This window comes from Bicyclus anynana, chromosome 7 (assembly GCF_947172395.1).
Source record: "Bicyclus anynana chromosome 7, ilBicAnyn1.1, whole genome shotgun sequence".
NCBI classification, from domain to species: Eukaryota; Metazoa; Arthropoda; class Insecta; order Lepidoptera; family Nymphalidae; genus Bicyclus; species Bicyclus anynana.
Window position 1 is genome coordinate 8,289,378 of NC_069089.1, and position 14,102 is coordinate 8,303,479.

General features: G+C 34.5%; 1 protein-coding gene across 4 annotated transcripts in view; it reads right to left on the minus strand.

Moving 5' to 3' along the window:
- Positions 1 to 1,020: 1,020 nt before the first annotated feature.
- LOC112046053 (uncharacterized) overlaps positions 1,021 to 14,102 on the minus strand; it is a 38,640-nt gene continuing 25,558 nt past the window's right edge. Inside the window, exons 3-12 of one of the 4 annotated variants that reach the window (XR_008250941.1) lie at positions 13,769 to 13,877; positions 11,822 to 11,934; positions 10,980 to 11,092; positions 10,120 to 10,198; positions 9,532 to 9,662; positions 9,283 to 9,396; positions 6,845 to 6,990; positions 5,478 to 5,584; positions 4,409 to 4,520; positions 1,021 to 3,793 (exon numbers count right to left, since the gene is read on the minus strand). Coding sequence is in view for 2 of the 4 variants with exons in the window: in XM_024082557.2 (XP_023938325.1) it covers positions 4,415 to 4,502; positions 5,478 to 5,584; positions 6,845 to 6,990; positions 9,283 to 9,396; positions 9,532 to 9,662; positions 10,120 to 10,198; positions 10,980 to 11,092; positions 11,822 to 11,934; positions 13,769 to 13,877 (1,000 nt within the window). In the remaining 2 variants the exon portion in view is untranslated. The remainder of the gene's footprint in view (positions 3,794 to 4,408; positions 4,521 to 5,477; positions 5,585 to 6,844; positions 6,991 to 9,282; positions 9,397 to 9,531; positions 9,663 to 10,119; positions 10,199 to 10,979; positions 11,093 to 11,821; positions 11,935 to 13,768; positions 13,878 to 14,102) is intronic. The other 3 variants (XM_024082557.2, XR_008250942.1, XM_024082720.2) reach the window with 3 other exon arrangements.

Genomic DNA, 14,102 nt, shown 5'->3' on the forward strand with positions numbered 1-14,102 from the left:
AACAACACAACGGAAAACTTAAAAATTAAAACTAATAAGTACCTTCAATGACCTCTTAAAATAAAAGAACGCACAGTCATGTTGAAAATTTCACTGGCCAATTTGACAGTTTTAGAATTATATACCTAAAGGCCTTTAAATATAGTCCAATATTCAATAAAATCCCAAATTCAGAGAAAATTCTATATTAAGGATTGAGTTTACGGTTGAATTAGCAAATGCGAATACTTGAATTGAGTGCCAAGATGTTGTGTTTGGCACTCATTGAGTGGGGACGTTTTTTGGTCGCTGGTTGTGTTACTATCACGTTAACGTGAACGCGAATTTATATGGATTTAAAACAGTTTTGCAGTAGTGCCACTAGATGGCGCTGTTTCAATTCCTTGGAAATTCGCGTTTACGTTAACGCGATCGTTTCTGTATCAATCTAGATATCACTAGGCCCTCTGAGCAACTTGGACAACTACAGAACCACTTGGACAATTATATTGTATGCTAACTTTAAATCGTAAGATTTTTTCACATCTCTTCACCAGTAAACCTTACCTAGTCTAGTTTTTCAATATTTACGAGTACCTACCTAAAGTAGGGAGCATGGGTGATACTTATCTTTTCTGAAATTTACCAAGGACTAGCTTGATGGTCTCTGTTCTCACTCAGAATGAAGGTGGGTTGATACTGTAGCATTATTCTTTATCGATGTTTAAATAACTCTACATTATGAGCTTCGCATTCGTCTCTGTCTATCTCTTAGATGAAGACAAATTCGAGACTCAGATTATCGAGTTATGAAACATCGTTACAAAATAGCGCTACTGTAGTGCTATTTTGTAACGATGTTTATATAACTCTGCAGTCGACAGTGTTAGATTAGAATTAGTCTCTATCTCTCTCTATCTAAAGTATCGTTTTAGACAGAGATAGATGGAAATGTATTCGAGATTCACGCGAATCGAGTTATGAAACATGTTACAAAATAGCGTTATTGATCTGTGTTACGGGTAAGCAAATCAAAGTCACTTTGTTACAATATAATTTATTTTTTTACATTTATATCACTCGAGCTTTCTCAGATATCTAAAAACTACTTATTAACTAGTTTAAACGTTAGTTAAATTTTAAAACCCAGTGGGAGAAATACATATATTTGAGCTTTAGGTAAATAACAAATATTGTCGCAATGCTTTTTTTTTTGCGTAAAGCAATAAATCACTATTTTATACAGGTAGGTTTTCTATTTTTTTATAACGTAAAGTATTAAAAAGGTAGTTAATACTGATATAATTAAAAATACCTACATTTAATGTTATCAAGGTATCTATTATATTTTAAGTTACTTATGGGCATTTAGGTAATGTAGGTTTACCTAAATGTTTATGTATTATTCTGAAAATAAAATTACATTTAAAATTATTACCGTTAGGTATAATAAAAGGTATATAATATCTACAGGTAATTTTCATCTAAACAACCTCGCCAAACACGTGCTCAGAGTTTTAAATTTTTAATTAAAGTTAGCACTTAAAATAGTACTTACCTAAGTTTTAACTGTAAATTTTAAGCACCTTCTGGCAATGTGATATTATGTAAAGTTGATGTTATTAATTTAACTTTTCTGTACTTACATAAGTAAGTGAAGTAACAGCCGTTATTGAAGTGATAACTTCATATGGGACGGTAAACCGTTTCGTAACGTAACACGTAACGGCGCCGTTCTGTCTGGCTTCCCTTTCTCTCACGTACACGTCAGCAGGTTTAAGTTATCACTTCTGTCAAACGTTCCGCGACGCATATGTTTATTTTTTATAAATTTATCTATTCGGTAATCATAAGGTTTGTTGCTACGCAACCTTTTTAAGAGATATTTGATTTTTTTTATATATAAAACGTCGATGTCTTGGCTACTCAAATATAGATTACAAAAGCTGCCTTCAGATTACCTTGTAATTTGTATTAGTAAATAACACAATAAGTAGATATTATTTATACCCAGCGAAAGCCCGCGACTTCGTTCGCGTGTAATTATGTGTTTACAATTTCTGCGAGAACCATGGATTTTGTTCCAAGGTCCAATTATCTCTATACTAAATTGGAATCAAATCAGTTCTGTGGTTTAGAGAAATGGCTAGACACACAGACTCTTTCGCATTCAAAATATTAGTATGGATAGGTACTACGGAAATTAATAATTGGAAACCTTTGTGGAAATGTGGACATAACAAACTACATTTACATAACATCACAAACTTATTGGGAATATTTAAGAAAGTGGTAATTTTTTACGGAGTTCATAACTTAATTACTAACCATAATCACTAATTTATATAGGTACATTTAATGGACGGATTCGTTGTATTTCTCAGGTATTACCTACCTATGACAAAAAAAATATTTTTACTGAAACATAAAATAAAAATATTCTTAATCAAATATAAGCAGGTACAATAAGCTTATAATCGTTAAAACATAAAATATGCGATGCAATTATGGAAATTAAATGGCACAAGTTTTATAATAAACTGTCACGTTATGAGGTGTATGTTTACTAACATAAAGCTACAAATCTGGGCGAAAAATCCTTTTTTATTTTGTTTAATTATTATAAAATAGAAAGTATAGCCTGACTAGAAATATAAAAAAACCTTAATTTTGGACGCAACAAATACTACAAAGCAAGGTAGGTGTTGATCATCTCCCAAGTGACTCTGGTGGGGGTATTGTAGGGCTATTCAGTCACGATGTTTTATATAACTCGCATGTGCGAGTTTTGAATTCATCTCTGTCTCTCTCTGTCTAACTTAGTACTATAAAAAGAGAGCGATAGATACGAGTTCGAAGCTCACACTGTCGATGTCTTATCCTCCTTGCCATCCATGCGCGGGAGATCTTGTTCCCTGATTTCTGTGTGCAGTCAGGCTATACCTAGATTTACACAGTTTTTTAACATTAAGATGAATAGAAAAATAAATCTATATGATATTCTAGGTGAACACTGTTCTCATCAGTGGTGTAACTGTAGCACCAGAGGCCCGCGACGAATGAATTCATTTCAATGGGTGGCTTTAGAAATCGGCACGTATTAAAAAAAGTAGGTAGGTGCCTACTAAATTACTTTTCAGCTCACAGCAGAGCGGACTAAAGGTCCTTACATTTGGCCAGCCCAGCCAGCTGATAGTTACGCCACTGGTTTCCATGTTAAAAAACCTCTTGTTTAAGATGTTAATTGTGTTTTTTATTAGGCACGTGAACTTTGTTTTCTTGTATTATGCTATTTTTTCGAATTATTTTCGTTCCTTATCTTTCGTTAAGTAGTTCACAGTATGCCAAAATATCGGCTCTAGAAATGATGTCTTTCGGAAATAACAATAAGATATGAGCCAATTATCTTTAGAATTTCATTTTCATGAATAGAGCTTATTATGAAAATCCTAGAGATCACTTAAAACTGGTAGTATTTGTGTTTCAAAAGATCATTACATTCAATGTTTTTAGTCAAATCAAAGTATTTCTCCTTTGTCGTGAATTTTTGTGATGTTGACAAAATTATGTACTTTTCTCCTCATTTCTCTGTGACATTTTATCTACGGCATGGTTTTTGCCTTACGATTATTTAGAGACCTAGACATAAAATTTTAAAATATGGTCTATTACATAAAGTTGCTAAGACATACCTACAATTATTAGAACACCACGCTTGTTAAAATATTAAGTATATTATTTACAACTTATATCACTTTTATTGCGATGACGTAGAAAATTCACAAGTAGCGCCAGTGGGGACATCGTATTCCGTCTGAAAATAATAACATAAAAATCGTTATCTTGTTTGCATAAATATTACAGTTTGTGTGATATATTTTTTTTATTTTGAGGCGCTAAATATATTATTACTAAAAATATAATGAAAAAAAAACTGAGGCTGCTGTCTTAGCGTGCTCAGCGAGGCACGGGTAAACACCACCAAAGGCACTTATTATTCGTTTTGTTGATTGTAGATTTTACTAGTTTTTTAATAAAAACCTATAGGTATTTCTCGCTGGTGGGAGGCTTCGGCCGTGGCGAGTTACCACCCTATCGACAAAGACGTACCGCCAAGCGATTTAGCGTTCCGGTACGATGTTGTGTAGAAACCGAAAGAGGTGTGGATTTTCATCCTCCTCTGAACAAGTTAGCGCGCTTCCATCTTAGATTGCATCATCACTTTCCATGAGGTGAGATTGTAGTCAAGGGCTCACTTGTAAAGAATAAAAAAAAGACGTTAGTTAAATTATTAAAAGATGTTATTGACAGAGGCCGAAGTCTTAACGTGCTCTTCGAGACACAGGGTCGTATACACACCAAAAGAACTATTAATAAGCGATTTGATGATTTTACAAAGTCATATTTTATAGTAAAAGCCGCTAGTTACCTGGAATCAGTGTCTATTTCGATGCATGCCGGAGTGTCGACTCCCCGGCCTCGACTGGACTATGGCGTAGTGGTCGCTGTTGTCCGACACTGACCTAGTTGGTTAACCAGAACTGTATTTCAAATATTATATTTACTGTAACGTTGGTTACGTTTGATGCGACACTTAACTTTCCTATACCTGGGCAATAGAGATGCTAGACCAAATGTTGACTTCTCACTTTATCCATAACTTTAGTAGTTACTGTAGTGTTAGCAAGTCCTTACAAGAAACCCATGTTAGTGGAAGTCTATCGGCTGGTAATGATGAATGATGATGATTTAGGTTTTAGCACCAGACCGTAAACGATCACTGGCACGTAAATGTACTGAACTGCTTATAGGTATACTTCCAAGAATTTGGTCATTGCAACAGAAGTCATTTCATAAGTCATCTTCCATGCTTACAACAACACAATAACACTTGGGTGTATTACAATATTCTAATGTCCTTAGAATTCGTATTTAACGGTTTAGGTATATCAATGAAATACATACGTGTAGGTGTCAGTTTCACTCTAGTTATGTCAAGAGTTGATATTTATATTAATTAGGTATAGGAAAGTAAATAAAGTACAAAAAATACATTGTTTATGTAATATTTAGTAGATATTGTGCTCTGGTGTTAGGTAATTAACTGATTACACAAACCGCAAACGTGTTAAACACATAATAATATCAATGAATAAGAAGTATAAGGCAATCATAATTGTTACGTTTTATAGAAGTATTTAATTAAAACAGGACTATTTTATAAAATATGATTCTATGGTGAACTTGGCAGGGATTATGTTAAATAGGTCGTTCTCTTCGTAAATTTATACTTTCGATTTGGGTGGGGCAATGTAGTTACGCCACTGAGTGGGCATTTACTACAATATTGCACAGGGTGAAAGTTGAGCATATGGACCTTAACCATCAATATTTATGGGTAAAGTCATCATTTGCAGCTGCTAAGGGAGACAGTTTTCTTTTGTACCTAATAATATTCAGTCATTTTACATGTAGTCTGTTCAAGCAAGGGACGTTACCTCGCAGAGTGTATAGTGGAGGATGGGTATCGGCTGCCGTACTGACTCCCATGCCAACTGCGGTAGGGATCATAGTCTTCCACCACAGATGGGTCCTTCTCTATCACCTGTGAGTACATGAACGTGCTGTTACCGTTAAACCTACACCTTACGTGTCTTGCAATCGGACTGGGACCCTACCGTGATTTGTTAGGAATGGTTTTGATATCAATTAGAATAATTGCCAATATGAACTGGTATAATAAATTGCCTGTTTACTATGAAATATTTAGTCAAAATAAAACAGGAATTATATTATTTTTGCTATACATTGAATTCTGAAAATCAGATTTTTTAAGTAGGTATAGTTTGATATAGAAATAAGTATAATAGGAGTAGGTATATTTAAGTCAGGAGTGAATAGGCAGCGTCTAGGCAAGCTGATTTCACCATTGGCCAATCATCAGGCCGTCAAGCGATAGCCTACACAAAAAGATACTGCCTGAGAATTTTGGCAACATTTTCCCATTTCAGGTAATTTCACTTGTTCTCCTTTCCTTCCCAGTAGTATCTTTACCCACATCTAGGCGAAACCTAGTAGGTACTAATTTTGCGTATTTTTCATTAAACATATTTTTTTCAATCATGGTAGAGCCCAGAGTATGAGAAGGTACGTAAGTTAGTTACAAAAGGTGGGTTTAGACGGTAACGGAATTAAACACACGATGATAAAAGTCAATAAATAATAATTATGATGATTTATTATTTGACACTGAAATTAAAATGGTTAAGATGACGACACACGTACATATAGATAGTGTGTTATTATTGTCATTAATAATAAAATACAAAAATAAAAATATAAATGAATAATTGTATACAACCAATTATATACCATTCAGAATACATCCAAATCAATAATATTTTAAATATACGATTAGATACCTGTAACCACATTGATATCACGATAAACAAATTTTGAATTTAAAATGAAATTATTATGAAGCTTAGAATTTAATGAAAAACTGCCACATTTTTAAAATTTTGCTTATATAACAGTTGACTACGCGATATGCAATTATACAAACCATTAGAACCTACACAATTAATAGTCATCACGTACAAAAACTTTTCACTCAACATGATTATAAATCTGTTGGGTTATATGTATAATCAATCCAGTAAGCTAATTACACCATTTATGAGTTAAGAAGGGCTGACACGATTTTTATGATTGAAAGAAAAAATCTCATACATTTTGTTGTAAAGGCTTTATATGTTCATAAATTCTGGATAGGATGTCTGTCTGAGTTTCATTCTCATCCCACTCCTACAGCTTCTCGCATATCAATTGGAAGGCCACTAGAAGTCAAGAGACCAGTACTCACGTCAGTCCTCGCACAAGAACAGGTCATGGCGGTGCAAAGGAAGCAGTTGATGAGCAACATTACGAGGAACATGACTCCAAGAGCGATCGCCAGGTAGAGCAGCCACAGCGGTCGCACGCCGCCTTCTGTGCAGGCTAATGCTGCAACTAATGCGGACAGTACATAAGAAAATGTTTATTTTTCAATTAATCTTCAGTCAACAAATCCTTTACGGCCATATTTATAAACATAATTCAAGAATTATACCTCAATTTTATTCAAAGTAAAGTGGAATTTAATTGGTAGCAATTCAGGTCCACTTTACTCAGAAGAAAGTTTCGGTTTGAATCCTAATCCATATTTATAAACGTGGCCATTAATAGAGTTCGTTATAACGGCTCACATTCCGGGAAGTCAGTAGGGCTTTCGATGTAATGGTAAGATAACAAGTCAAACCAAGCGAGTTTGTGTGTATAAAGTGAAAAGAACGTTCCTAAAGTTTCACACGTAAATTGTGGCGTAACTGTAACAATTGAGGCATAAGATGGGTACCAGAAAAAAAACATAAATATGATTTTTAAATATTAGATAATTCTGAGCGCATGGCCCAAAGAGTAAATTAATTTATAGGGGCATGGCCTCGTGCCCTTTAAGCCATGAAGCCATGATTGCTAGCCTTGCCAGTTTATAGTTACGCCACTACACATCAAAGCGCGATCTGCCAACTGTATACTGTCATACGCTTAACTGTTCACCTTACCACTACATACAAAGCCACATAGACTTACGTGTAAGTTATATGGGCGTCAATAAAAATTAAATAACCTAATTAGTCATTTTCCCTTCTTTCACTGCACTGCACCACAGTAAAGATATTACAAGCAGTATAATAACTCGGCCGTATTTTTGAAATAAATACCTACAGCCGCGCGCTCCGTAATCATGTGATAGGGCTGCCCGCCTGCAGCATTTTAATTACATTTGCTAACTTTGTGTTTCCATTTAGTTTTGTGATTGTAAATAAACTTTTTTTATATAGACAAATAAAATACTTTGTAAATTGTAGGAAAAATGGTAAGTGATAAATAAAAATGCGTGTTTTTTGATTGGTTGATTTAATTAAGGCTGATACTACGTCAATGATCTTGAAGGATTGGTCGTATTCTTAAACATATTTATTTCGGTGATGCCATCTAGGTATTACCTCCACACTACGTTAACAAATAAAAAAAAAGATAAATACCTTCATGAAATTGTAGTGATTTAAAATAGATAATGAAACAATGAACAAACGCACTAATTGTCCCTACGATACGATAGTTCCCCTAGATTTCTCTAGGATGCCATTATCAGATCCTGACATGAAAAAAATGGGACTAACCTGAAAGAATATTCATCCAAACAAAAAAGAAACGGTTTACAAATGACGGAAATATCGCTGTAAATACGATACGATCCTTTTTGGAAGTCGGTTAAAATTCTTGTCACCAATGCCAAGCTGAGCAAAAGTTTTATGAGCTTCACATTAAATTAATTAATTTTGATTTTTTAAGAACTAAGTTACCCAGTGACACTCGGCCTATCTAGACGAGTCTAATGACATATCATTTATCAGTATGTGTGCTTGGCAAATTTGTTCGTAACACTCCCGAAGGTCGGCGCGGTCCGGGAGGGGGGTAACTATGCCCAGCGCGTACGACTTCACACCCGCGCAGTCCTTTCCTCCCGTCGCCCGCATACAACAACAAGTCATAACATTCAAACACATACTCCTCCTTTGGGCTTCGCCGCAGTCGGGTAACAAAACACAAATGATCCGAGCACAGTCACACAAAACATTGTACAAGCAGTCGAGGTTTTAACACAAGCTTATCGTACCTACTGTATCGTGATTCATGAACCGCGTATAACTACCTATTTCAATCGTGTCAATCACTTTCCTTTACTCTATTCACTTTATTTACTAATCCAGATACCTACCTTTATTCTGGAGATAAAAGGAAATACCTTATCCATTAAAAAATACAAGATTATGTACCTACCTACTAATAAGTAAATTTATTTTAAAGTCTTACCTTTCAGAGTTTCCAGGTAACTTAAAAAAAGTTATCTCTGGATGGGATAATTTTGAATTCATGCATCCAAAAACGGCACAGTATTTCCTACTGGTCATAATTAAAAAAATCTAATACTATTAATACACTTTACTCTGTTAATACACCGTGCGTTCGTTCGTCACCGCGGCACAGTCGCGACTGTCTTCACCCTACGATCACCCCATGTTCAAGGTGCGTAGGTATAGCTCGCGTTTCGACCTCTAGTATGAAGTCCAACTACTGGTTGTAATATCTTTACTGTGACTGCACGGATGATGGACGGTCCTTTGTAGAGACCTCAGTAAATGTGGAATATGCGATATATTTAACGTATCATTAACTTTTTTAATGATTATGAATTACCAGCACTGTCATTAGGATCAAGTACGAATAGCCCTGTAGAAGCGGTAACGGCGCCTTCTTCGTCTGCTGGCTCTATTCTACCCTCCGTTTTGCAGTCTGTTGTCATACAGCTACCTGTAATTTCGAAATATGGCGTTTTTCTTGTGCTTGGAAGAAATATAAAATAAACGATTTTCAATAAATAGCATATTTTATGAAATAGAATTTTAAAACGATTCAAAAATGGATTATTTTTTAGATTTAACATACCTTTACAAATTCCAATTTCACATTGGAAGTTGATTTGTGAAGAGTTCGGGAATTTAAACATTGAAGCAATCGTCAACTCTGCAGCATTGTCTTCTGTTTTCAGCGCTACTGACTGTTCTTTTAGTGGACACCTAAAAAAATAAACCATATAATTAATTTCTCAAAAAAATATTTCTACAGTTGAAAAGAAATATCGATTTCAGGTTATATATAATTAGATTAAGATATGTCCGTACAGACGTTTTTTCAAAGTAAAATCAATTTTGTTTCATATGTCATAAACTAATTATTAAAGTTAAGTCAACCAGTAGCGTTCTTCGCAATATAATATAAACTGCTGCATTATTAATAGTCACATTAACATTTTTAAAATTAAAATTGTTAATTAAATAGGACAGTAAAATTACAGCATAAAGAAAACCCTGTAATTGTTGCAATTATGCAATCATTTGGTGCTGCGAATAGTTTGTAGGAATTAAATTTATCTTTTAGAAATGCTAGGATAATCTGAGTTTTAAACTATCACCATTTATAATGTAGAAAGAAATGCTCTTACGCATTTAATGTCTAGACGCATTCTGTACATACCCGCGATTGTCCAGGAGATCTACGGTATTGTTACGCGTACTGAAAGCGAAGCAATTTCTCATTCGTATTCCGTGAGTGCCTGGAATTTTTGAAATGCTTGTTAGTTAACTATGCAGACTAATTTAAGTAATTAATTGTTTGTATATATAACTATATGTTACATTTGGGTAAAGGGCAGTGGCGTAACTACAGGCTGGCATGACTGGCAAAACGTCACAGGCCAAGCCCAGCCAGAGTGGCCGTGAGCTCAGAAATAATTTAACATTAAAATAAAAGGACAATGCCAGACCAATGTATAGGAGTTTAACCCGCAAAAAAAAATTGCAACAATATATTATATATCATTTTATTGGATTTTGTGTACTATAAAACAAATATTACCTTTTAACCCTTCATACGGGTATAAAAATAAATCTAAGTTGAAGTTTGATTTTAAGGTTAAGTATGTGCAGTTTAATTTGAAATAGATAGACATAAAGCGTCGTAATTGTTTTTTGTAAATACACTGGCACAAGCAGTAGGTACATTAAAACAAGCGTGATTTTATTATTTTCAAATTACTCCTTTTTATTTTCAAAATAATAATATTACGTGTTTTGACAGTTTGACAGTGTTCTGTGTTATGACAGTTTATTTTCTGGAGCCCCAATGGTTTTGCCACGGGCCTTATACACATACAATGCATAGATGTTATAGTTACGCCACTGGTCAAAGGGTCGGATACAAAAAGTAATAACACTTGTGATGTTTCGTGTGTCTCGATGTGAGAAGGTATCTCACTCTGGTACTTTGGCTACCGGTTGCAAGAGTGTTTTATATATAACGTAGAAGTTATTATAGGTTTTATCTTTGGCTCTTACCATCAGGTTTGTTTAATTCCGCTCGAAGTGTGTAAGGCATTCCGAAAGCTGCATTTAGCACTTTGCGTCCATCTGAGTTTAACATCCTTAGCGACACGGTCAATGTTTCGTTTCTGTGAAAGTAAAATAAAATAATATATTAAAAAAAACCTAATAAAAAGAAGTAAAGACAAGCAAACAGATGCATAATTCACAAGAATATTAATTGCAAAACTTGATTCGTCCAAAAATTTAAATATTTTCTATTATGAAAATGTATTGATAATATAGCTGTTATTCAAAGCCATGTAGGTGAACCATAAGAAAGTGACAGATTATAAGTAATAAAAACAGTGACAAACCAACGTATAGGTAATTAAGTTTATAATTTATTATCTACAGACAAACAAGTTGTCGCGTGTCATGAGATAATATATATATATAATATCACGCAATTACTATGACGTGCATTAAGCTAAAAGCTTTGACGGCGATGGTTTAGTTACTAAAACAGAACCACTATTTTTAGCATATTTTAACAGCCATTATATGGTCAGGCGTACTTCTTTATACAAGAGGGGATATAAACACCACGATGCTCCAATGCGAGTTAGGATACATATCGTTTTATTTTTGGACTTTTTTACTATCTTTGTCAGTTGGTAACAATAATGAATGACCAAGACCGACAGTCTAAAACACCAACTGTCCAATTCCGGGCTGAGAATTCTACTTGACTTAGAATCTCTGAATCTACTTTATATCTATAACATAACATTCTTTGTAAATTGCCTTTAATAGTACAGTTAAGCACAATGGACCGATTAAGATCTATACGTATAAACGAGTCAATTCGGACTGACCTCGAGTTACTTATGCCGGCCTTGCCACACGTGATGACATAGAACTTGTCCTCCGCCAACTCGAGTGTTCGATGCACGCGGACCGCCAGAGGCAGTGATCGTTCGTCGGTTTTCTAGAAACAAAAATAAAAAACGAGTGTGGTTAGACCTTCTTTAGCTCTTATTAACAAAGCCTGTTCGCTTCGTCCAAATTACACTTTTCGTATCGAATTTAGCTTACTCCCCAAGTCAAGTGTGCGTAAAGAAGTTTTACTTCAAACTACTTGATCAGTATCGCAATTCTGTTGTTGTTCGTATGACTCGACAGTCTGAGATTCCAATTCGTCGCTATCTTTCTCTATCTATAGTATCGTGTTAGGTAGAGATAGGGAATTTGAGACTCACACTGTCGAGTAATAAAACATCGTTACAGAATAGCGCTACAGTAGTGCAGTTATTTCATAACTGTTTTTAGGCATAACCCGACCAATGTAAGTCTTGAATTTGTCTCTATCACTATATGTCTAACTGAACACTGAACATCATAAATAATATATGGTAGGTAATAATAGTCTGAGAAGGATATGACGTTAGGTTAGGTTAGGTGGCACGACTTGGTTCCTTAAAGAGTGGGGAGTTAGAGAGGGGTACCGATCGGTTGGCGGGAACAGTCTGCGATATAAAGCTCTCGTCGTACTGTCTGCTTCAGTACACTCGTGGCGTTCGAGCCGTCCACATTCCATTCGTGGAAAAGGGGAGTGTTGGTTAACCGAAAAGGACGTCTTTAACCCTACACACAACGTTCACAAGTGCGTGACTCCACTCAAGGTCATGTTCTGTCATTCTGGGGTCTTATTTTGGTTACAATGTGATTTGTTAATTAAGTTGTCCTGACAAATATTGCAAACCTTTGTTCGAAATTGGTTTTCTTATTTTTGTAATCCACTTCTAAGTCTGCTAAAAATATATTATAGAAAAAAAAGAAACCAATTCGAAGCTCACACTGTCGGGATATAAAAACATAGTTACAGAATAGCACTACAGTAATGATATTCTGTAACGATGGATTTTATAACTCGACAGTGCGAGTTACTTTGAAATTCGTCTCTATCAGCACGATACAATAGATAGAGAGAGATAGAGACGAATGCGAGATTATAATATTCTCAGTAATAACGAAGCATGTATTTGTAGGCAGAGTAATAAATAAAGTTATATAAACACTGGTTATATTCTATACTGACTATATTGTTTGGAATGTAGGTTAACATTCCACGAACAACACAGTAATACGGGTGCCGTTTCTGTTACTAAAATATTACATACAAAGTATAAACAATGTGGCACACAACATTACTTCTAATTAATTCAGATTTGGCTTTTGGCTTTATTCCAATACAATACTAGCAGACACCCGTGACTACGTCCGCGTGGAAGTCAATGTTAACTTTCAAGTCCTATTTCACCACTTTAGGGTTTGAATTTAAAAAATTCTTGAACCACATTATATTTCGTGTTTTTTTATTATTTATGAACAAATTTTTAACACTGTAACTCTAAAAATGAAGGACTTTCCTTATAAACTTTCCACCTATATTTCACCCCCTTCTTATTTTCGCAAATACGCACTTATTTGAAAATAAAATATCACGTCGTGCAGGGGAGAATATAGAGAATAACTTTACCGTTGTATTTAAACCGTCAACAAATATCTACTTTTAATAAAAAATGGTAAAAAAAATATTGTTCGTGGACAAGCGCATTATTTAATATTGGATTAATTAGATCTAGAGTAGATCTACGAGTAACTACTGCAAAATTATGAAAATATATAAATATAATTAAATTAAAAATCAGCTAAAGACGTAAAATCTAATAATTCAAAGGTTATATATATATATAGGGTATATATATATATATGTAGAATAAATATACCTAGTTAACTAGAAGGTATAAAATGCCACTTACGTGATTCCAATAAACCCCGCAGTGGTCTGGCGACCCCGCTGCGGCTGTGAGGCTGACGTCGAATGTTACTGACTCCGTGCCGTTCCCAAGCACCATGCATGATGGGGTTCTAGAACAAAAAATGTATCGTGTAATTCTGTATGTATTGTGATATTATATGATTTATCAAATAAAACTACTATTATTTCATCTTTAATTCAAGAAGTTGATGACAAATTAGTTTTATTGGGTTAAACTTAAAGAAGTTTACTGGAGGAGTTTAAAGAAGTTTAAATGTAAACAGCTAACATTGTTCATCATCGTTAGCAACCCATTTCCACTCAGAATGAGAGGG